At 41.5% G+C, this 21,652-nt stretch overlaps 1 protein-coding gene and 1 long non-coding RNA gene across 24 annotated transcripts in view; one reads left to right on the forward strand and one right to left on the reverse strand.

The window, feature by feature from the left end:
* RAD51B (RAD51 paralog B) overlaps positions 1-21,652 on the reverse strand; it is an 890,780-nt gene that overhangs the window by 274,304 nt on the left and 594,824 nt on the right. For all 23 annotated transcript variants that reach the window (XM_063644443.1, XM_055289055.2, XM_055289046.2 and 20 more), the window contains one exon: positions 3,825-3,928. In XM_063644443.1, the coding sequence (XP_063500513.1) occupies positions 3,825-3,928 (104 nt within the window). The remainder of the gene's footprint in view (positions 1-3,824; positions 3,929-21,652) is intronic.
* LOC129487751 (uncharacterized) lies at positions 11,356-20,556 on the forward strand. The gene is made up of 4 exons (XR_008659449.2): positions 11,356-11,686; positions 15,250-15,422; positions 18,460-18,607; positions 19,306-20,556. It is a non-coding gene; the product is annotated as an uncharacterized lncRNA (long non-coding RNA).

Genomic DNA, 21,652 nt, shown 5'->3' on the forward strand with positions numbered 1-21,652 from the left:
CGATGCAGCCTATCCTGCTATTCTTCAGCTGCAGCTCACTCTACCCCAGCACCTCCCCTTTCTGACTACCTGAATTTTATCTATTATTTAAGGCAGAGGTTCCCAACCTTGGCTGCGCATTAGAATCACATGGGGGAGCTTTACAAATAAAATAAACACTGATGCTCAGCTCTACTGGCAGAGATTTTGATTTAACTGGTCAGGGTGGGGCATTGGCATTGGTATAAATGCTCCTGTGATGAGCCTTAAGTGCAGCCAGGTTTGAGAACCACTGATTTTTTTTTTTTTTTTTTTTTTTTTTTTTTTTTGAGACAGAGTCTTGCTCTGTCACCCAGGCTTGAGTGCAGTGGCACAATCTCTACTCACTGTAACCTTTGCCTCCTGGGTTCAAGTGATTCTCCTACCTCAGACTCCTGAGTAGCTGGGACTACAGGTATGTGCCACCACGCCTGGCTATTTTTTTTTTTCTTTTTTTGTATTTTTAGTAGAGATGGGGTTTTACCATGTTGGTCAGGCTGGTCTCGAACTCCTGACCTGAGGCGATTCACCCACCTTGGCCTCCCAAAAGTGCTGGGATTACAGGCATGAGCCACTGCGTCCTGCCGAGAATCACTGATTTTAAGGTAATACTGAAGTCTCACCTTTTCCTGAAAAGACTTAATATGCCTCTGATGATGTTACCTTCCTTTAGATTCAAAGCAGTTACTGTTTTAACTACTCATTAGACAACAAATCAAACACTGCCTTGTGACAGTACCTCAGTATTAGTTTGTTTGGACCTTGAGGGCAGGAACTAGTCTTCTACTTCTTTATATTCCCATACCATGCACAGGGTAGACCAAAACATATTTTTGATGGTTTAAAACAACAACAACTACAAAAAGTAGGAGAGGCCATTTTAATTCTACTCTAAGAACATGTCTTTGGTAAGAATAAAAATGTTGCAAAAAGGGTGGGGCAGGATTGAAGCAGAGTAGGAAAAGAGTAAATAAAAGTCAAATGGAAAAAAAGCTAAATTAGTCCAGAAGAAAATGTTTTCCAGCTTTTTAAGAGAGTTTTTGCAAACACTGACGCAGAATAAGCAAGAAAATTAACTTGGCTTGTGGCCCTGATAAGGAGATTTCTTTCTCGGTTATAAAATTTTGTAAAGTTTCCAGGGTGTAAAGAAAATAATCAGCCAGGGAGGACTCCTTCCCTCAGACAACACAATTCAGCTCTTGGGTTAATCGGCTTGAAGGTCTGCTCAGCTTGACCTGACCCCCTGCCAGGCCTGTGATCTGAAACTAAGCCTCACATTCAAGAGCCCTGGTGTAGAGCTCAATGTCATAGAAATGGGATAAAACATAATCCTCATCCCATAACCTCGATCCCTGGGTGCAGTGGCCTCTGCTTGGGCATTGAAAAAAAATCCTAAAAAACAAAAAACTATACCTGTTATCTTCTCTAAGTGGCTAGTGTCCCAGAGGTCTTACTACCCTAGAATTATCCAGGCACGTTCTGCTACTAAATGGTGTTATAAGAAAGTACTACTTCGTGCAATTACCTTAAAGGTTAGCTTTAAAGTACTGCTTTGTGTACATACCCAGAAAAGCCTTTGCTTCGTATGGCTTCTAGGGTTTTTCATAAAATAAGACCACAGGAAAGACTCAGGGAATCACTAAGCACACCCTCTGCTAAGGCAAGATAAGGTCACTAGACAGAGACATGTTTTTTCTATATCAAACTTTATTCTAGTTATTAGGTCACAAATTTAACAACTGGTCCCAAAAGGCATGCATATTTCTATAGATTAATTAAATGTATGTTCTTTGCCTGGGTTGGCCATTTTAACACTAGCCATATTTTACATTAATTTCTAATTATTGTTTGAAAACATGATTCCAAGGCATTTAAGTCTGCTCCTTATTGATTAGTAATGATAGTAACAAGTTGTCTTTTGTAAATTAAGATAACAAGACTGACCCATCTAGGGAGTTGATGAACTGTCACCGATCCATTTACACTTTGCTCCTGGTTCTTATGACCACTGGCCTGCATTTGACCTTATCAGCCAAAAGCCAAGAGCCACCAACATCCTCCAGTCACCAAAGAGACATAAAAAAAATAGCATTTGTCCTACCAGCTACTTCCTGTTGACACTGACTGGTTAATTTAGTGAAACAAAAGAAAAATAGGAAAATAAAAATATGGCTCTAACTTCTTTATTCACTTATAAATTCTAACTGGAATTAGTAAAACTAGGATTTGGGAGCCTTGAATCCATGATACCATATATAATAGAAGAAATCATAAATTCTGTGTGTTACAGTAAGAATGGCTTCTAAAATCTAAAACCTAAAACAGAGATAAACTCCAAGTTTTCAAGGAGTGGGATCAAGGATCCATGAAAACGAATGACTCAACATTGATTCACAAGGAATTTTGCTTCCTCTGATAAAGTTTACATAGGCGTGTTCGACAATCCTTAATGATATCCCTGAAAGCTGCAACACAGCTATTTAACATGATTTACTACCAAAGGTCATTAGATTCTCCAGGAATATTTTGGAATGTGTTCCACTAAAAAGAGAAATAATAGCTTCAGAACCTAGGATACCAGACTCTTCAGGGAAAAGGTGCCATTGAGATAATGAGCATTCCAGGGCCTGAAAACTCAAGAATGTTTCCCTGAATAGAAACAAGCAGCTCTATCTTCTCAGGACATGGCTGACTTGATCACCAAGCTGGAATATTATTTACATAGTCCAAAGCAAACCAAGAAGAATTCTCTGGTTTGGAAAATTATGTCTAGAACAGGCAATAGCTCATGCCTGTTTTTGATGATTTCTGCTTCCTTGAAAAACAGCCAGTTTACCTAATGCAGGTAAAGGCAACAACACCTTTTCTGCCATTTTCTCCAGAAAGGATCACCAGTGTGACATTTCATGCCTCTGTATCTGAATAGCCTGGATTTGATATATATTTAGCAAGCTGGGCAAATCTGGCTTCTGAATTCTGTCCTATCCAAAAAATCAAAATAATCGCCCGTCTTCTTCTTCCTCCTGCTTTTAGGAGAAACTAGATTGAATCTGGTCACAAAGCAGGATAAAGTTGAGGTTAGTCATTAGGAAAAAGAATTTTTTTATTATGAAACATTTTACCAAAGCTTTACCAAAGAGGTCAGACAGTGGCGCGCTTTTCTTTGGAATGAAGAATGAAGAGAGAAGATGTGAAAGGAGGTAGAAAGTAAACTTTCTGGATGTAAGGGAAGGATTCTCAATCTTGGCCAGGATAGAAACCACAAACAGGGAACTCTGAGAAAGTGATCAACCATTTGGAGGTCTCTCTAGCATCATTCAGCACTTTACACTACAGGTGTATGCGTTAATATAAAAGTACCTAGTATCTGGGGAATAATTTATTCACCTGGCAGCATCTGCTGGCCTAAGATTTTCAAAGTACACATACTTCAAGAAAAAGCATCGTCATTATTTAATTCATATACAAATTATCTAGTCCTCAACAAATACAATCTAAGTGAAATAATCATTTAGAGACAGAGAATTGGATACCCTTAGAGGTGTGGTCCTTGGTCACTTACAAATATCAGAGAAATGCTGACTCTGTGGGATCAATTCTTATGTTTTCTTCCTGTGTGTGACCTGTCTCCCCACTTTATTATAACTGCTGTTGGGACAAGCAGAAATGCTGGTTTATTTATGCCCTACTAGCTGTTGCTGGCCCAGGACAGACAATGTGGCCAGCATTTTGAGAAGACGCTCAGATTGCTCAGTACATCTCATTCCCCGACCTTCATAGTCAGAGAATACTGTCAAAGCACCCACCTGTCTTCTCTCTGAATCAAGGTACTGGAGGATCAGCCGGGTATTCACACTGTGACTCCATGTATTTCCTAGTGCGGCTATCACACAGCTGGATCCAGAAGTGCCTGAAATGAAATGGTAAAAGCATGCTTTCAGATGCCCTTTCTTGAGATGGCATTTCACATGAAGTCCAGACATTACTCATTGCCAGTAGTCCAGAGAGTACTTGGGGGCTTAGTTCATTACCACAGAACTTGAGGAATTAGTGAAGTAGGAGAGGGGTTAAGGAATATGAGACTAAAAACCAGCAGGGGTTTCCGTCAGCCTTGGTGAAAGTGACCACCACTGGGCCAAATAATAACAGCGTTATATATCAAAAAGAGGTTGCATTGCAAGACAGCTCAGAGCCATTGCTACTAGTAAATCTAGCCATTCAATATCCAAGGCATAATGCTACTCCACAGAATAAGAACCAGTTATGAAATAGTCTTAGTTTAATAGAGTTGTCAGACATTTTTAGCTTGAAAAGAGTCTTAACTCAATTTTCCTTATCAATATAAAAATGGTGGCATATACATGTAAAATTCCCTGGTCCTCTCACCCGCCCGTATACACACACCCAAAAAAGGAATCTGGAAGATCTCAACATTTCATAGGTAAGCTGTTTTAGACATCCCTGTTCCAAGAGAAACATTCCTTTACCTTCTAAGACTTTCCCTTAAGGAGGAGGGTCTGAAGTAAACTTTATCTGAGTTCCTAGCCTCCTCCAAGTTGCAACTTACATCTCCAAAGCTTTACTGACCCTTCTTGACATCACCATGAGAAAACCCTTTCTGCTCCCTACCTACTCCTTCCCCCTTGAAGGCAAGCCAACAAGTCCTGCTGCATAGACGCCAGCTCCCACTATCATGTCCAGCACATCCCAAGGCCTCCTCCGAACCCCTGTGCCCTGTGCCCGAGGCCTCCTCCGAACCCCTGTGCCCTGTGCCCGAGGCCTCCTCTGAAACCCTGTGCCCTGTGCCCAAGGCCTCCTCTGAACCCACTTTGGCCCTGGGCCATGACAGGAATCCTAACCTTAGGAGGGCACAGTTGGACATTTAGTGTGCCTTGTAGCCTCCAGATACGATCTTTTTTCTATGAGGAGACTACATACAGGTTGAAGTCCACCGAATTAGCTAAAACAAAACGAGGCCTCGAGTGTGTCATCTGTTGTCCCCTTACTACATCATCTAATTTGTACGCCTCAGTGTGGAGTAGGAATTGGTCTTTTTTTTTCCAGGGCAGACACCCTTCAGGGTGGTCTACTAACTGCACATGGCCTTAAGCACTTGGGCCCAAATGCTGTAACAGACAAATGTAGTTCAGTGGTTCTTGACTGGAGGGTGATTTTATTGGCAATGTCTAACTTGCAGTGTTACTGGCATCTAGAGGGTAGAGGCTGGTGATACTGCTAACCATTTTATAATGCATAGGACAGCATCCTACGACAAAGAATTATCCAGCCCAAAATATAGCAGTGCTGAAGTTGAGAACCCTGGGGTCAGATAACACCAACCATATATATATATATATTTCCTGGTTCAAGCAGGAACAGGAATGAATGAGATGGAAATCAATAACCAAGGTCTCAACAAGCCTGGGGATATCAGATTGAAAGAGAATTTAGTGTAAGAAAGAATAAAATTTGGGGTAACCTCAGTTCATCATGTACACAATTCAAAACATGCACAAATTAATGTAAAAACAAATAATCTAGATTGTTCCGATCTGATCACATCATTCCCCTACTTAAAACGCCTTCAGTAGTCCTTCATGCCTGAGATTAAATACTATCTCCTAAACGAGGCACTCTGAGCACTTTGTCAGCTGCCTCTGCATCTCTCTCTGGCTTCACCTCTCTCAGCCCCCTCACTGGATGGTCTCCCATGACCTCCTGACTTCCCTGGCCTCATCCTCCTTGACCTCTTGTCAGCAGTTGATAAAGCTTCCCCCTTCCTTGGCATCCAATCTACTGGCCTCTTCTGCTTCTCCTTTTACCATGTTGATTACTCCTTTCCTTTCTCTGCCTTTGTTTTCTCTTTCTTCTTAGTTGCGGGTGGACCTTAGGGAGTGGGGCATGACCACATTTTTTCTTGTCTAATACCAAATGCTTTTAGTATCCAGGAAAATAATGTGCATTAGTAAAGAGGCCAGGTGCTTGCATATTAACATGTAGAAATTATTTACCCCCACTAAGAGATACAGTCTTTACCATTTTTCTTGAAATTCACAACCCTCTCAGTCTAACTTTTCATTTTCCCCTTTTTGATAGAAATAGACTTATAGAAAAATATTTTCTACTATAAGAAAACCAACACTGCAAGGGCAATAGCAACTACATTTGCATTTTAGCAAAACAGCTCTATTGAGATAATTTGCTATCATACTTCCTCCGATTTCAAGTGTACAGTTCAGCGGCTTTTTCTATATTCACAGAGATGTTCAGCCATCACCACAATTAACTTTAGAACATTTCAAACCCCTAAAAAGAAACCCCACACCCACAGTCCATCAGTCCCCAACACCCCATTCCCTGCCCACCTCCAGCTCTTGGCAACCATTGGCCTATTTTTTTTTTTTTCTCTATAGATTTAGTAACTGACTTTCAATTACACCCTTAGGAGATGAAGGGAAGTGGTGAGTACTGTGGTGAGTTCGAGAATTCATCCAGGATCTCAAGGGGGCAGTCTCTGTTCAGCTCTAGCTATTGTCATGTGGCAATGTGAGTTCATAGTTAGTCACATCTTATTTATTTATTTATTTTAAAATTGTAAAACACTTATAATCACATCTTTTGATTTTTAAAAATCATAGTGATATGATTTTTTAATTGCATGAAGTGCAATTTTGATTTTTAAAACGGAAGCCAGAAATCAATGCTTTAAGTATAATTTCCTGATTTTAAAATGTTGGTTCAGTATTTACACTTTTAAAAACACACAAATAAACATGCTTTTGAGCCAGATATGCCTCATTCCCATTAAGCTTGCAGTGCCTGCTCTACATGTCATGGCTCCACTTTGAAAAGGATGAGAGCCCATTTGACAAGGTGGATGGTTTCTACGCCTTTGTCACAACCTTTGGCTTGTCTCAACACTTGTCTTCCACTTTTAACCACAAGAACTGCAAGCCTACATCATAAATTTTAGCACTGCAAATTCAGTATCATCAAAGCAAGCTCATATTTTCCCATATAAATCTACTCCTCCATCTCTGTTCCTTCCTTTGACCCTCCAGTAAATCTGGTTTTAAAACTCAGCTCCATTTTCAAAATGTTTCCTTCTCTCATGCTTCTCACTTGCAATAAATTGAGAGGTCTTACTGATTTAACTGTAAAATCCTACCTATATCCATCCATTCATTTCTCCTACCTCACCCTTAGATCCATTCCTAACTCTCCATTCCTCCTAACTCAACCTTAGACCCACATTAGCTTTCACCTGGTGTGACTGCTTTAGTTGCCTGTTGTCTGTGCTGCTGTCACTTTCTCCCTACTAAAGCCATCCTCTGTTTTACTACCTGATTAACCTCCTCCAAGCACACACCTAAGCACACCACCCTCCCATTTACAACCAGCAGGCTCAAAACCTTTCAGTGGCTCCCAAGTGCCTTCAGAGAATTCTAAATTCCTAACACTGGTATTCAAGGACTTTCTACCCTGTGCCCACCTGCCCTTCCAGACTTCTTCCCCCTGCTCCATTTCCCACATCTGTGTTCCTACTTAATCACGTATTTCCCATGTCCCTCCCTCACCTGGAACTCCCCTATGTTCACATGTCCCAAATCTACTCTGCCTTCAATGCTACTTCCTATGTGCCAATTTCTCTAATCTTCACAGAAATAATGTCTTCCTCCTGTAAATTTCTATAATACTTTATTTTACTGTCTCATATTACAATCATTTTCTACCTGTGGTATATTATTTGTGTGCTTTTCTTATCATCTTTAATACAGAGTCATGCTCTGCATAATGATGTTTCAGCAAATGACAGACTGCAAATATGACAGTGGCCCCATAACATTATCATGCAGCTGATAAATTCCTATCACCTAGTGATGTCACAGCAGTGGTAACATCATAGCACAATGCATACTCGCATGCTTGTGGTGATGCAGGGTAAATAAACCTACTATAATGTCAGCTGTATAAAAGTATAGCACATACAATTATGTATAGTACGTAATACTTGATCTCATTATAGTATATGTATTTACTATACTTTTTATCAATATTTTAGAGTCTATTCTACTTATAATAACCAGTTTAGTAAATACAAAAACCAGTAGTTACTACACTTTTATGTATTTACTATATTTTTTATCATATCTATATTGATGTATTTACTATATATACTTTTATGTAGTTTATGTATTTACTATACTTTTAATGTATTTACTATACTTTTATGTATTATCTATTTACTATACTTTTAATCATGATTTTAGAGTATATTCTACTTATTTTAAGAAGTTAACTGTAAAACAGCCTCAGGCAGATCCTTCAGGAGGTATTGCAGAAGAAGGCATTGTTATCGTAGGAGATGACAGCTTCACGCGTATTATTGCCCCTGAAGACTTTCCAGTGAGACAAGATGGGGGGTGGAAGACAGTGATATTGATGATATTGATCCTGTGTAGTCCTAGGCTAATGTGTGTGTCTGTGTCTTAATTTTTAACAAAAACGTTTAAAGAGGTAAAAAAAATCTAAAAAACAGAAATAAGCTTGTGGAATAAGGATATAAAGAACATGTTTTGAACAGCTACGCAATGTTTGTATTTTCAGTTATGTTACTGCAAGATCAAAAAGTTAAAAAAGGCGGTGGCTCACGCTTGTAATCCCAGCACTTTGGGAGGCCGAGGCGGGCGGATCACGAGGTCAGGAGATCGAGACCACGGTGATAACCCCGTCTCTACTAAAAATACAAAAAAATTAGCCAGGCGTGGTGGCGGGCGCCTGTAGTCCCAGCTACTTGGAGAGGCTGAGGCAGGAGAATGGCGTGAACCCGGGAGGCGGAGCTTGCAGTGAGCCGAGATTGCGCCACTGCACTCCAGCCTGGGCGACAGAGCGAGACTCCGTCTCAAAAAAAAAAAATAAAAAATAAAAAATAAAAAAATTAAAACATTTATAAAGTAAAAAAGTGATAGTAATCAAAGGTTAATTTATTACTGAAAAAAGAAAAATGTCTCTATCAATGAATGTAGCCTAAGGATATGGGGTTTATGAAGTCTACTGTAGTGTACAGCAGTGTCCTAGGCCTTCATGTTCACTCATCAGTAGGTGCACTCACCAACGGACCCAGAGCAACTCCAGTCCTATACGCTCCAGTCATAGTAAGTGCCCTACACAGGTGTACCATTTTTAATCCTTTTACCATTTTTATTGTACCTTTTCTGTTTAGATGTGTTTAGACACACAAATACTTACTATTGTGTTCCAATTGCCTATAGTATTCAGTACAGCAGCATGCTGAATGGGTCTGTAGACTAGGAGCAATGGGCTATACCATATAGCCTGGGTTTGTAGTAGGCTATACCATCTCAGTTTGTGTAAATACATTCCATGATGTTCACACAATGTCAAAATTGCTTAATGATGCATTTCTCAGAACCCATCTCCATTGTTAAGTGACGTATGACTGTATATTATAAAGAGGCCAAACCCACGACCGATGTATGTCAGCATGCCTGAGTTACTTAACACAAGGTCTGAGACACAGAGGATGCTTATAATACTGACTAAATGACTAATTAAAAAGTTATTTCCACTAAATTTTGAATCATATTGTATCCTTGTTTTGGCAGCAGATTTACATCCTTAATTCTATCTTGCTTAGCTAAAATTAATAGGTTTACATTTTTCAAGTAAACTCTAGAAGTTAGTTGCTTAGATGCCTGCTAAGTGATGGGATCAAGGGAGGCTGAGCTCTAAAGTCTGTCAAGAAAAAGCTACATGTGAATAATTAGGAGTTGCTAGTTAAGCACTCAAACTTTTTTCTTTCTTTTTTTTTCTTTCTTTTTTTTTTTGGTGATAAACCGTAGGAGTTTCTTAGGTCTAAAGGAAGACACAGGATGTCTTCAGAGATTGGAGCCACATTTGGGCCAGGAGCAACTATTTAAAGGACTCCACGTCGCTAAACCAATAAGAATAGTATAAAAAAGTACCCATGTATTTGGTTGTTTTCTGGACAGGTAAACCCAAGTCTTAAGTAAGGGCCATGAGTACAGATGACCACAGAAAAGTTCCCAAAGGAAACCCTGAGTGAGCAAGCTTGACTGTAGTCTATTATAGACTTTAAAAATCTCCATTTGTATTTTTAGGAGGGCTTACAAACATTAATCCACCATAAAAGTAATAACAGTAAGGCCTTGAAAGTTAATGATAATGAAAGGCAATTTTTAAATTTTTTTTTGAGACAGGGTCTCCCTTGTTGCCCAGGCTGGAATGGAGTAGTATGACCATAGCTCACTGTAACCTTGAACTCCCATGCTCAAGCAATCCTCCCACCTCAGCCTACCGAGTAGCTGGGACCACAGGCACATGCTACCATGATTGGCTAACTTATTTTTATTTTTTTGTAGGGACAGAGTCTCACTATGTTGCCCAAGGTGGAAAGACAATATTTTTTAAGGTACTATGTGCTAGGTATTATGTAAGCTTAAATCTTGTTGAGCTTCATATCTTAGTTACATCTTTTTTGATCCTTACAATAATCCTATGAAGTGAGTAATATTAACATCCCTATTGACAGAATGAGGCTATGAGAAACTAAGTCACTCCAGTTCACATGGTTAGTTACTGACACAGCCAGGGTTAGAAACCAGGCCAACTGAGTCTTAACCACTACTCCAATTAGCTTTCTCTGGGCTTATCATGTCTCTCATATCAAATAACGTGTTATTCTGCCAGCCCACAAGGGCCTTGAGAGCTCAAAGGCCCATCTCTGGGAGGACACTGATGGAAGTGTGTCATGAGGATCTTATTACTCATCTGAGCTCTGCATGTCACTCAGGCTCCAAACCCGGCTTCCTCTGTTCTGATGTACAGTGATAACCCAGGGCAAGAGGTTTCCAGAAAGACAGCATATATTCTGGCTCAGCAAGTTACTTAATCTCACTCAACTGGCCCAGCAGCTGGATTCATGCAAGTCAGGTGGCCTGGAACTGACCCTCTCTGGTTGTAGAATTAAAAATCTGGCAAGGATTGGAAAGATAGTTCACTTAATAGGGCCTCAAGTATAGGAAAGCAATTGAAGGGTGATTGCAGTGATAGGATCACTTGAGAGAGGGAGGTAGGGAAACTCTAAGTTACTATAAAGCTGTGACCTTATTTTACTAGAAAACTTAGTGGTCTCTTATGTCTTTTGACTTTCAAGCATTCCTGTGAGAGGGCTGGCATAAATGATTGTTAATGCTGTTGATGGGAAATTTAAAGTAGGAGGAATCTGCCTACTGGCTTTTAAGAAAAGGTGATTTCCTGCGAGATGACCTAATTGGTTAGGAAACAGATAAGTGAACCTTCTCTATGTTCACTTTAAGAGGAAGTTCTAAAAATTGAGGTGCTCACTCCCTCTCTCTCCTTTTTGATGACTGTGATAGACTTGCCAAAGCAGTATAACTTCATTGTCTGGAATTTGGTTAATTCCAATGCAAATACAAAAATCAAATACTTGAACAGAGCTTTGAAAATATTTTCATTTTTGAGGATTTTCATTGTTATGGGCTTGAGCCTGTAGAAGTCTCTGTGTAAGCTACATAGAGCAAATCTAATCTATTCACACTGAAGTCAGGGCTCTATAAAAGACTGTGGGAACATTCATCCTCCACTCTCTCAGAGACTCTTTTAGGTAAGTCAAAGCATGTTCTCTTTCTGTGATTGCTAACCCATCTGTAAAATGTGAATAATAATTCTGGCCTCCAGGCAACCAGAGGTTCTTGGTGACCCTTAGATGAAGATACTTGATATGTATAAGTGACAGGAACAATGATGATCAAACACTGAAGATGAAATTCTAGGGAGGAAATAAGTTTAATCATTATCTCCTGCATTTTTTATTCTGTTAACAATGAGGCAAGATAGTAAATCTTAGTTGCAAAGTGGTTAAAACACATGATTTGGATTCTGGAATATCTTTCATGACTATCTTTTGGATCCAATTCCTTACTCATTTGGTGTGGGAGTTGGTTATGAAGACGAATTTCTCACAAGGCAAGGAGCTGTCTCTCTGCTCTGTATACATGGGGTGTAGCCCTCATGCAATCAGACTGGAGGAGGATAACCAGGTTGCTATGTAGCCTTGATTTCCAAAAAGGTGATGGGCTTCTGGTACCAACCCGTGTCAGTATTTAGAAGAGGCCTGTTGGAAAGCTCTTAATGAGAAAGCTCCTTCTCTGAAAACATTTCAATTTATGACTCCTGTGCTAAGCATTTCTAGGAGATCAAACTGAATCTCTAGTGCATAACAGAAAAGCGTTTGCCCTGCAGTGAAAGGGTCAACTTTAAAAGAATGCTTTTCCATGTTAAAAAAAAAAAAAAGTCAAAAAAACAAAGCAATGACTCCCAAAATAGGAACAGAGGGGAAGGAAAAGTTCATGGCCTTAGCGGACTGGACATTCTGGATATTTGGTCCCTCCAGTCCCTGCAGATGAAAGCCCATTTATTTAGAGTAGAAAGAGGAAATTAAAAAAAAATAAAGGAATAACAATACCTACAAATGTTTTCAGGATTGAAATAAATCCAGGGAAGAAGATGGTATGTTACCACTGGAACTGCATTCTTGTTCTTATCCCTTGTCCTCACGTCCTGAAGCACATTCCATGTAATGCATGATAGCCTGTGGCCAGCTGCTGGCTAGAAGGCAGGACCCTGCAGTTCTATTTCTGACTCCGTCTGGGCTTTTGATGAGACCAGGTGGGAGAAGGAGAGTAGTGTAACAAAGAACCTCAGAGTAGGCCTTGGTAATGAGCAGTTACCTAACTGCACTAAGCCTCAGTTTCCTCATCCATGACAAGAAGGGGTAAATGACCTCAAAAGTTCCTGCCTTATTGAAAAACTTTGAGTCTTTGGTATTTTGATGATATGAATGAGTTCCTCATTGAGAACCTCACTTGTTCCAGGAAGTTTGAGAATGCGCCACTCCATGCGCTGTCTTTGAATTGCTGTGCCCTACCCAGCACCCGTTTATGCTTGAAAAGAGCACAGGGAACAGGCATGGGTTCTTTTGCTGATAGCAGATTTCTCTCCAGACTAGAGATTTTCTTAGTCTACCCTACTTAGTAAGACTTTATGATGGGTAAACCTGTGCTGACCAGTGGCCAAGTCCCAGCAAACACAACTTCATAGTAACAAAGCTTCAAGACGGGAGTCTGAGTGCGAGACTAGGCATCAGAAGGATTCAATTCATTCATTCAATTCATCATCCATTCAATTCAGCTTCTCCTCTTTAAAACGAGGCCCCTGGCACTTGCTGAGCATGGTTCTTTATTGGATCATCCATTTGAACTGGGGAAGGGACTGAGAATCTTGGTTACCTCTCTTGGCAGGTCATCAGTTATTGTTCCATACAATGCAGAATTTCAGCAACAAAAGGTGAAGAGAATGAGTAAGTTATTAAAGCAGGGAAACTGCCTATAATAGGCTATTTTTAGAATAAAGATTCAAGATGACCTACAAACTCTGTGAGACCACAGGACAAAGGTGTCAAAGAAAAGAGACTGGGATAGGCTCAGACATTTATCTTCCAGCAAAATTAATTTCCTTGGGGGCTTGTGGTTCACTAACTGAATCTGTGAACCAGCTGTATTTAGGGTGCATTCTACTTCCTTGGGTCTCTAAAATTGACAATGGTCTATAGGTCAGGTTCCAACGGAAGTGATATTTCTGACCTAGCTCTATAAATAGAGCACTGGAAAAAACCCATCAGCTGCAATGGCTCAGGGACCACACGCTATCTATTAAGTAAGCAACCGCAGTATTTGTGCTACCATTTTAGATAAGAAAAAATATATCTTTTGTTATTTATAATCTTCTGAGCTTTGAGATTCTCAAAATACTTTAAAGCTATTAGTCGTCTTTCAGATTTATAAATACAGGATCTGAGGCATAAAACTATGTAATAACTGCTTCAACTAATATCATCTACCCACCGAGGAAGGCATTTGGCTGGTAAAGAATGGGCTGCTTCACTTTAGTAAAGCAGAAAATTTCATTCCTGATGTCTCTTGGCTGTTGGTGAAAGGAGTGAATGCAGTCCAGAGGCTTTACTTGCACAACATACCTAGGCTGATCCAAGTCTCAGCAAAACTCGTTACTGAGAAAGGTAAGAAATGTGAAGCAGAAGACAGGAAGAAGTGAGGCAATCAGAACCTCTGGAATGCAAGAGTTAGGGATGGATCCTCCACAGCACAAGGTAGGGCAGAAGCGGGGGTGAGCCATCCACTAGGCTAGAGACTGGTATGCACCAGCACAAATCACTCAACAACTCCACTGGCTCATGGATAGGGAGAAAATACCTTCAGTTTCCCAGTGTCTTAACAAAATACTTTAAGTTCTTATCCAACCAGGACATTTTTGAATATGAAATGGGGACATTTTAATAGTTATACTGGGATAAAACTGAGCTTGCCCTGATAAACTGAGCTTGCCCTGAGAAAACCAAGACATACGTTATCCTACAGAGATACTATGTAGGAACTGTCCAGAATCACAGTGAGCACGCTCACTTTATACGAAAAGCTTCAGTCTGGAAGTAGGAGATGCTGTACTAGGCTTCTCTGCTGTGTCTGCAGTGTCGATCATCAAGGTCTCAAAGATGGCAAGGAAAACAATAGTAGGCATAAGAAGAACAGAACTAGATTGTCTGAATAAAAAGAAGCAATCTCCTCCCATCAGGAGGCCAATTCTCCAGGAGGCCAAGCCCCTGAACCTTTTCTCCAATACAGCTTTCCTCTTGCTACCTTCTACTTAAGGAAAGAAAAAAAAAAATCCTGAATGGTGACTTGTAGTTATATCTCTTGACCTTTGTGAATAAGTTTTTAATTAAAAATAAATTCACACATTACAGAAAACACATATTACCCTTAAGTAAATACTAGCAAAATAAAACAAAGAAAACAAAAACCTAACCATTTAAAGAAATCTGTGGCACTTTCTCTTTAAATTTAGCTTCATTCAAGACAAGCCAGAAAGATGCTTGCATAAAATATGGGTTTTTTCCCCTACAATGTGTTCTATCTGCTCACCATGAAATCCTCAGACCACACCTTTCAGCTGTCCTGGTATGAGCTTTGCTTTCCTGCTCCCATTGTAGAGTCAGAGGCAGCAAGAGGATAACAGAGTTGAATTCTAATAAGTCTTGTGTATTATATGTGGTCACCATCTCATTTTTTGACCACTTGATATTTGTTTCAGGTGGCACTGGCTGAGGCAGAATGAATACAGCTGCTGATTCTGATCTCACACTGGGTATATCCCTGAATGCTGGAAAAAACATCACCCTTAGAAGTGTGCGTTCAGCCAGCTGCCTTTGGAGAGAGCTGGGAAGGGTGCAAAGTGGCATGTCCTTTACCAGTCACTCTTTCTGGGTAAGATTCAAACTATAGTGAAGTGACATTTGGTCGCTTTACATATCCAACGAAGTACTTTGGGACAAGGAGAAAGCCAGGTGGCCACCCACTTGACTGAACAGCAAGGGGACACACTAGCAGCCATGTGGTTTGCCTTCAGGAAATCAGCTCACAAGGCAAACCCAGGACTGGGAGAGGGTCCTTTGCCCGTGCCTTAGCTTGTGAAGAATCAGGCCTGAGTAAGCCTGCTGTTGCTTCAGGCCCACTTTGGATCACTGGCTCTTTGCAAGCAGTAAGAACAGAAGAGAAAAGAAATATGATTTGTTTATTAGGAAATATGTTCTTGAAGAAAAATTTTTCTGGGAGAACATCAATGGCTTTAAAAACCATTAATGCAAAAAGACATTTCAACTAAAATGCCATGTCTAATCCTGGACTGCATCCTGGAAAAAACTGCCATAGAGTACATTATTGGGACACCTAGCAAAGTTTGAATATTGCCAGTATATTAGACAATAGTATTGTATCAATACTAATTTCCTGGGTGAGATCATTGTACTGTGGTTATGTAAGAGAAGTTCTTGTTCTTAAGAGATAAATGCTGAAGTATTTGGGGATGAAAGGATATGATATCTGTAACTTGCCCTCAGATGGTTTAGCAAACGTAATTATAATAAGTTAACAATATTATAAAACAAATTGTAACTAATATACAAGAGATAAAAACAAATGAGGCAAAAGGTTAAAAATCAGGTAAAGAGCCGGGCGTGGGGGCTCACGCCTGTAATCCCAGCACTTTGGGAGGCCAAGGCGGGTGGATCATGAGGTCAGGAGATTGAGGCCATCCTGGCTAACACAGTGAAACCCCGTCTCTACCAAAACTACAAAAAATTAGCCAGGCATTGTGGCAGGCGCCTGTAGTCCCAGCTACTCGGGAGGCTGAGGCAGGAGAATGGTGTGAACCCGGGAGGCGGAGTTTGCAGCGAGCCAAGATTGCACCACTGCACTCTAGCCTGGGCGACAGAGCAAGACTCCATCTCAAAACAAACAAACAAACAAACAAACAAACAAACAAAAAATCAGGTAAAGGGTATATGGGGAGTTCAATATACTTTTCTTGGAACTTTTCTGTAGGTTTGAACTCTCCTTCCCCCCAAAAATATTATTGGGAAAATGTAGGTTGGCCTTCCCTGAGAGATTACTTGGTCATTGATATAAAATCAAGACATGGGATTGGATCTCTGGAGAAATTACTAGGGCATTCATATGTTTCTAAACATCAGAATCATCTGTTAACTTTTTAAAATGCAGAATCTAGGCCCCATCCCAAACCTGATGAATCAGAATCTCTGGAGGTGATGCCCAAGAGTCCATATTTTCAAAAACCTCTCTCAGATGATCCTAATATATGCTAACATTTGAAAAAAATCATGTATTAGGCATTTGCTGTTTTGCCTGCAATTACAGACTCCTCAGATCCCGCAGACAGTCCATGTACCATCATGCATGCATTTGTATTAGAAAATCTCCACCTAGTATCTTGTGATGTGGCTCTGTGTCCTTTTAATCTCAGAAGACATCATTCTGGAGAATGCCCTTTAGCCAGTTTTTAAGACTGACTTAATCCCCCACCCTGCTTCCCAAGAGGAATAGAGAGAAGAGATGTAAATACCCTTTAGAACTGCCATAATTCATCTGCTTGGAGCTGTTGTCTGAGGACACACCCAAAATACTAATTCAGAGAGGCTTGGTAGGAGGGGCAGCTGATAGCCTGGGCATGAAACAGGCCAGGGCTGGTTACCTGGCCCAGGTCCTCACTCAGAAACCCTCGTTAAGGCACCTCCTCAGTCATGCTCCTTGACCTGCATTGCTTCAAGACACCAAACAAGGGTCAGCTTTCAGAGTTCACACTCTCCTGTGTTTCCTCAGTGACAGCAGGAACAGAGTGCAAGTAGGGGAGCAAAAAGAATCAAATGAGACAAGACAGAAATGCTGAGGTGCTTTGAAAACTCCAGAGTGCCTAAGTGCATCTGATGAATTTGACTTAAAGTGCTTCGTTTGATCCCACAACATGGATACAATACTTATTCCCATTTCAGAGGCAGAGAAGTGACTTGACCACCAAAATTCACCTGGTCAGAGGGAGAGCTGGGCCCCGGCCCAGGCCTTCTCCAGCTTTAGCTGTCCCAGCCGCCTGCCACCCTGGCACTGGAGAGCATGTCATGGTGGAGAATGCTTTCAATTATCACCTTGCCCAGAGTGTGAGGATTTATGGTTATGCTTTCCTCCCTCCCCATCTCCATCAGCCTCTTTGGGAAGCAGAGGATCCTGATAGGAATCAGCATATGTTCCTGCGTGGGAGGGAATGGAATGCTGGCCTCACATAAGTTTGTTGCCCTCAAGGCTCTGAGAAGGGGGTGGGGGAAGAAGTAAAATGTTGACATTTGGTGGAGGCAATCCCAGTGTCCTTTGCTCCCAGAGTTTTAGACAAGAACCCGAAGGTTTTTGTTTCCCACACTGGTAAATTCACTCTGGCTGCCGAGTTCCTTCAATGCAGCATGCTTCCTTGGCCATCTGGACCCGGCTTTCTGAGGCAAGGCTGAGGGAAACTGCTGCACTTCTCCTTTTGGAGGCCTGCACACACACACGAGGGGTGTCCCCATGGCCACCATGCCAACACAAGGCTCACCACAAACTGGGGCCACAGGAGGGAGGAAAACTCCATTTGTGGCAGGAATTCACAGCTCACAAGTTTCAGGGTCCAAACAGTGTGCAGTTTACCAGGGTATGGGGCTTAGGCAATGGAGATGACCTTGCTTTAACTTCCTCAAGTATCTCTTCACAAGCATGTCCCAATTCCCGGGGAGTGGAGGGTAGGGCAGTCAAGTACTTTCAGGCAGCTGCCTCATGGCAGGAGAGGGAGCTCATGAACAAAATGTGCTGAGGCTAGCAGGGTTATTTTAATTGGGGGAACTGGTTTTGGTGGCAGTAGCCAGTCAGTTCACATCTGCAAAATATGAATTCTTAAGCAAACCAATTTCCTTCTTCCTCGAAGGCCAATGCTCATCCAGAAATGAGACAGAACTATGGGTTTACTGCAAATGACCAGCATCAGCAAAGCAACCAAGACTACCAACTTTGGGTAATGTGTCCCACATCTCAGATGTCAGCTGATATAAAACATTACAGTAAAGAATTATGAGGTAACATTTTGGGATAATTATTGTTTTCCAGGCTAAACACCTTACATACATTATCTCTGTGAGGGAGGTACCATTATCATACCAATTTTCTAGTGAAGGAAGCTGAGCTACAAAGAAAGTGATTTGCCCAAGGCCACCTGGCAAGTGGCAGAGTCAGGATTTAAACCCCAGAGTCTGATTCATTATTTTTCTTTTCATTGTTTCTTTTGGCCATTTAGATATTATAAGAATGGCCATTACTCTCCCTTTCTAGGAGAGAAAGGAAACCACCCCCCTACCCCGCCCCAATTTTCTGGACATCCCATTCATTTTCTTTTCCTCATTAAATTATAATATTCAGTTTCTTATTCAGAGTCATCTGGGCCTTTCTAGAAAAGCATATTTTAATAATGTTCTCTCCCTATTGTTGGGAAACTCTTAGTCATATGATAGGTTTCTAGAAATTGATACCAAAAGAAAAATAAATCTCCAGGCTTTCTCCAGCTGAAAATATGTAAGGTGATCCCAGTTGCCAAAATCATGACTGGCTTTCCTTCTATGACTATAATCTCCACATCTGGTTCACCTTCTTTGCCAGAAGTACATAATCATATATCTTTTTGTATCTTAGGATGTTTCTCTATTTTATGACATTTCTAAACAGAATTGCTGTGTTAATCATCATTATAATCTGATAATTACATTATTTATTTTATCAGTGTTCACTCTGCAATGAAAAAATGAAGCAGCAGAAGGTGAATGTGAAAGAATAAGAAAAGCCCTGCAGAAAACCCGTTAGCCCATGTTTTCAACTGTAATGTGGATGTGGGATGGGAAGAGGGACAATGACATAGTACCGACCAGGTTCCAGAAACTATTCCAAGTGCTTTACATGATAAAAATCTCTTAATTGTCTCGGAGAGGCTGAGGCAGGAGAATGGCGTGAACCCGGGAGGCGGAGCTTGCAGTGAGCCGAGATTGTGCCACTGCACTCCAGCCTGGGCGACAGAGCGAGACTCCGTCTCAAAAAAAAAAAAAAACTCTTAATTGTCTCAATGACCATACGAAGTATATCTCTAGTGTTGCCCCTATTTAATACATGACAAAACCTTACTGATATCTGTATAGCTAGTAAGTAGGAGAGACAGGATTCAATCTGTCAGCCCAACTCTGGCGGTGCCCGTGTCCCCGCTCTGTGATCCTGCCAGGCAGCCACAGCCAGGAGTCCTTGTTTTAGATATTCCCCATGTCTGCTGCTGAACTAGACCCTAACGGTGGATTCTTGATACATCCTTACCCAAGGATAACCCATAAGTTTTCATGACATTACCACGGACTCGTCTTGCTTGTGAAACCAAGTAATAGTACAAACAGAAGAATCATGTGTTAAGAATTTTTTGAAGTAAATGATTCTGTCATCATTATTCTTAAAGAAAGTGATGTGCCCAAGGTCACACACTTAGTCACTGGTCAGTCCTGGGGCAAACACCCCTTGATGTCCAGCCCTTGAGTCAGGATGATTGCCTCATCTAGAAGGCACCATGGGCACTCTGCCTGAATCCAGGAACCTCTGGAGTTGTATATGGCTCTGTCCAAGACAAAGGGATCCGCTGTACAAGATCCACAGAAGCCCTGGCTCTAAATTAAAAACAGCACAACAACAACATTGCAGCAACAACAAAATAGTAATAAAATAAAAGGTGGGAAGACCTCGAGAGCATAAAAATTTCCTTAAACTGATCATCAAGGAAAGGAAAGGGAGGGTTCCTTCTTTAAAGAGGCAAGTGCCCAGCAGGAACCTAAAACTCATTACTATTCTGTATTTTCTTTTTTCATGACTAAAAAGTTTTTCTATCCTCCCCCTTCCTATCCCTATCAAAAGACTACCCCCTCCGCAAGACAATCACAAACTTTAAAAGTAGCAAGCCCTCACTTCAAACAAAATGTAAAAATAAAAATTCAAAAACCCATAGTGTTTGCAAAACAGCTTTGTATGGAGGAAGGGCAAATCTTATCTTAAGAGAGGCTAATTTCATAGGAATCGGGCAAAGAGAGGAGAGGTAGAAAGGGTGGGAGCACAGAAGAAGGGGAGGCGGGAGAGGAGGGGATAAAGGAGGAAGAATCGCTGGCTTTAAAAAGCAACATTGTCCAGAGAGGTGAAAGGGAACAGATGGCCGTGGAGAATGTGGCCCTGAAAGCCTGAAGAAAGGGGCGATGCCGACAGATCTTGCTGTTTCCCATTGATGCCTGAATGTTCTGGTGTGGGGAGCCGAGGCCAGTGCAGGGGACGGACCTCTGTTCCCAGCAGCTCATTGGGGCACTGGCGCTGAGGCTCACTGAGAAAAAGAGCAGGCGGGGGTGAGGGGGGCGGGAGGCAGCTGTGGCTGCAGAGGGAAAGGACAGTGGGCAGCATCAGAGACGTGCGGCTTCCACAGCCTTCTCTTTTGGCCCAGCCCAGGGAGGTCAGCCCAGTGCTGGTCTTTGCCCTGGCAGAGGTGAAGTAAAGGACAGAAGCCAGGGCCCAAAGCCTCAGCATCCTTCCCCTCAAAACCCACTGTGGGAGGCCTGTCTGGGATAAAGTAGATACCTTGGGAGAGGGAAATGAAGAAAATATTCCAAATGCTTTCAGAGGATTGAGACATTCAAATTACAATAAACAAGAAATCTGGGTCTCTGAAAAAGGTCAGAGAATCCTGCCAAGGAAATCTTGTATTATTTCATGGAGTCTCAAGGCAGAGAAGTGATTTGTTGAGAAAAACAAAAATGAGTTGGTGGCAGACCCAGGAAGGAATCCAAGAGTCAGTTTCAGAGGACTGAGTCAGCCCCCAAAGAGGTACAGGATTCAAGGTGGGCCTCCCTGGTCATTGCTTGTAGCTGTGCCACACTGGAGGATTGTTACTGGAGACTCACAAGTCAGTACAGGGCAGCACTAATACAGGAACCTCTGGCCAGCTGGCGAGCCCGTCCTTCCGGGAGGGTAAAGCCCAGCAGCCCCTGCAGATGGAGGCCTGAGAACTTGGGAAGGCGGGGAAGGGTTTGCGGAAGCAGAGATTACAAAGAGGCTCA

Source organism: Symphalangus syndactylus, chromosome 8 (assembly GCF_028878055.3).
Source record: "Symphalangus syndactylus isolate Jambi chromosome 8, NHGRI_mSymSyn1-v2.1_pri, whole genome shotgun sequence".
In the NCBI taxonomy this organism is placed as follows: Eukaryota; Metazoa; Chordata; class Mammalia; order Primates; family Hylobatidae; genus Symphalangus; species Symphalangus syndactylus.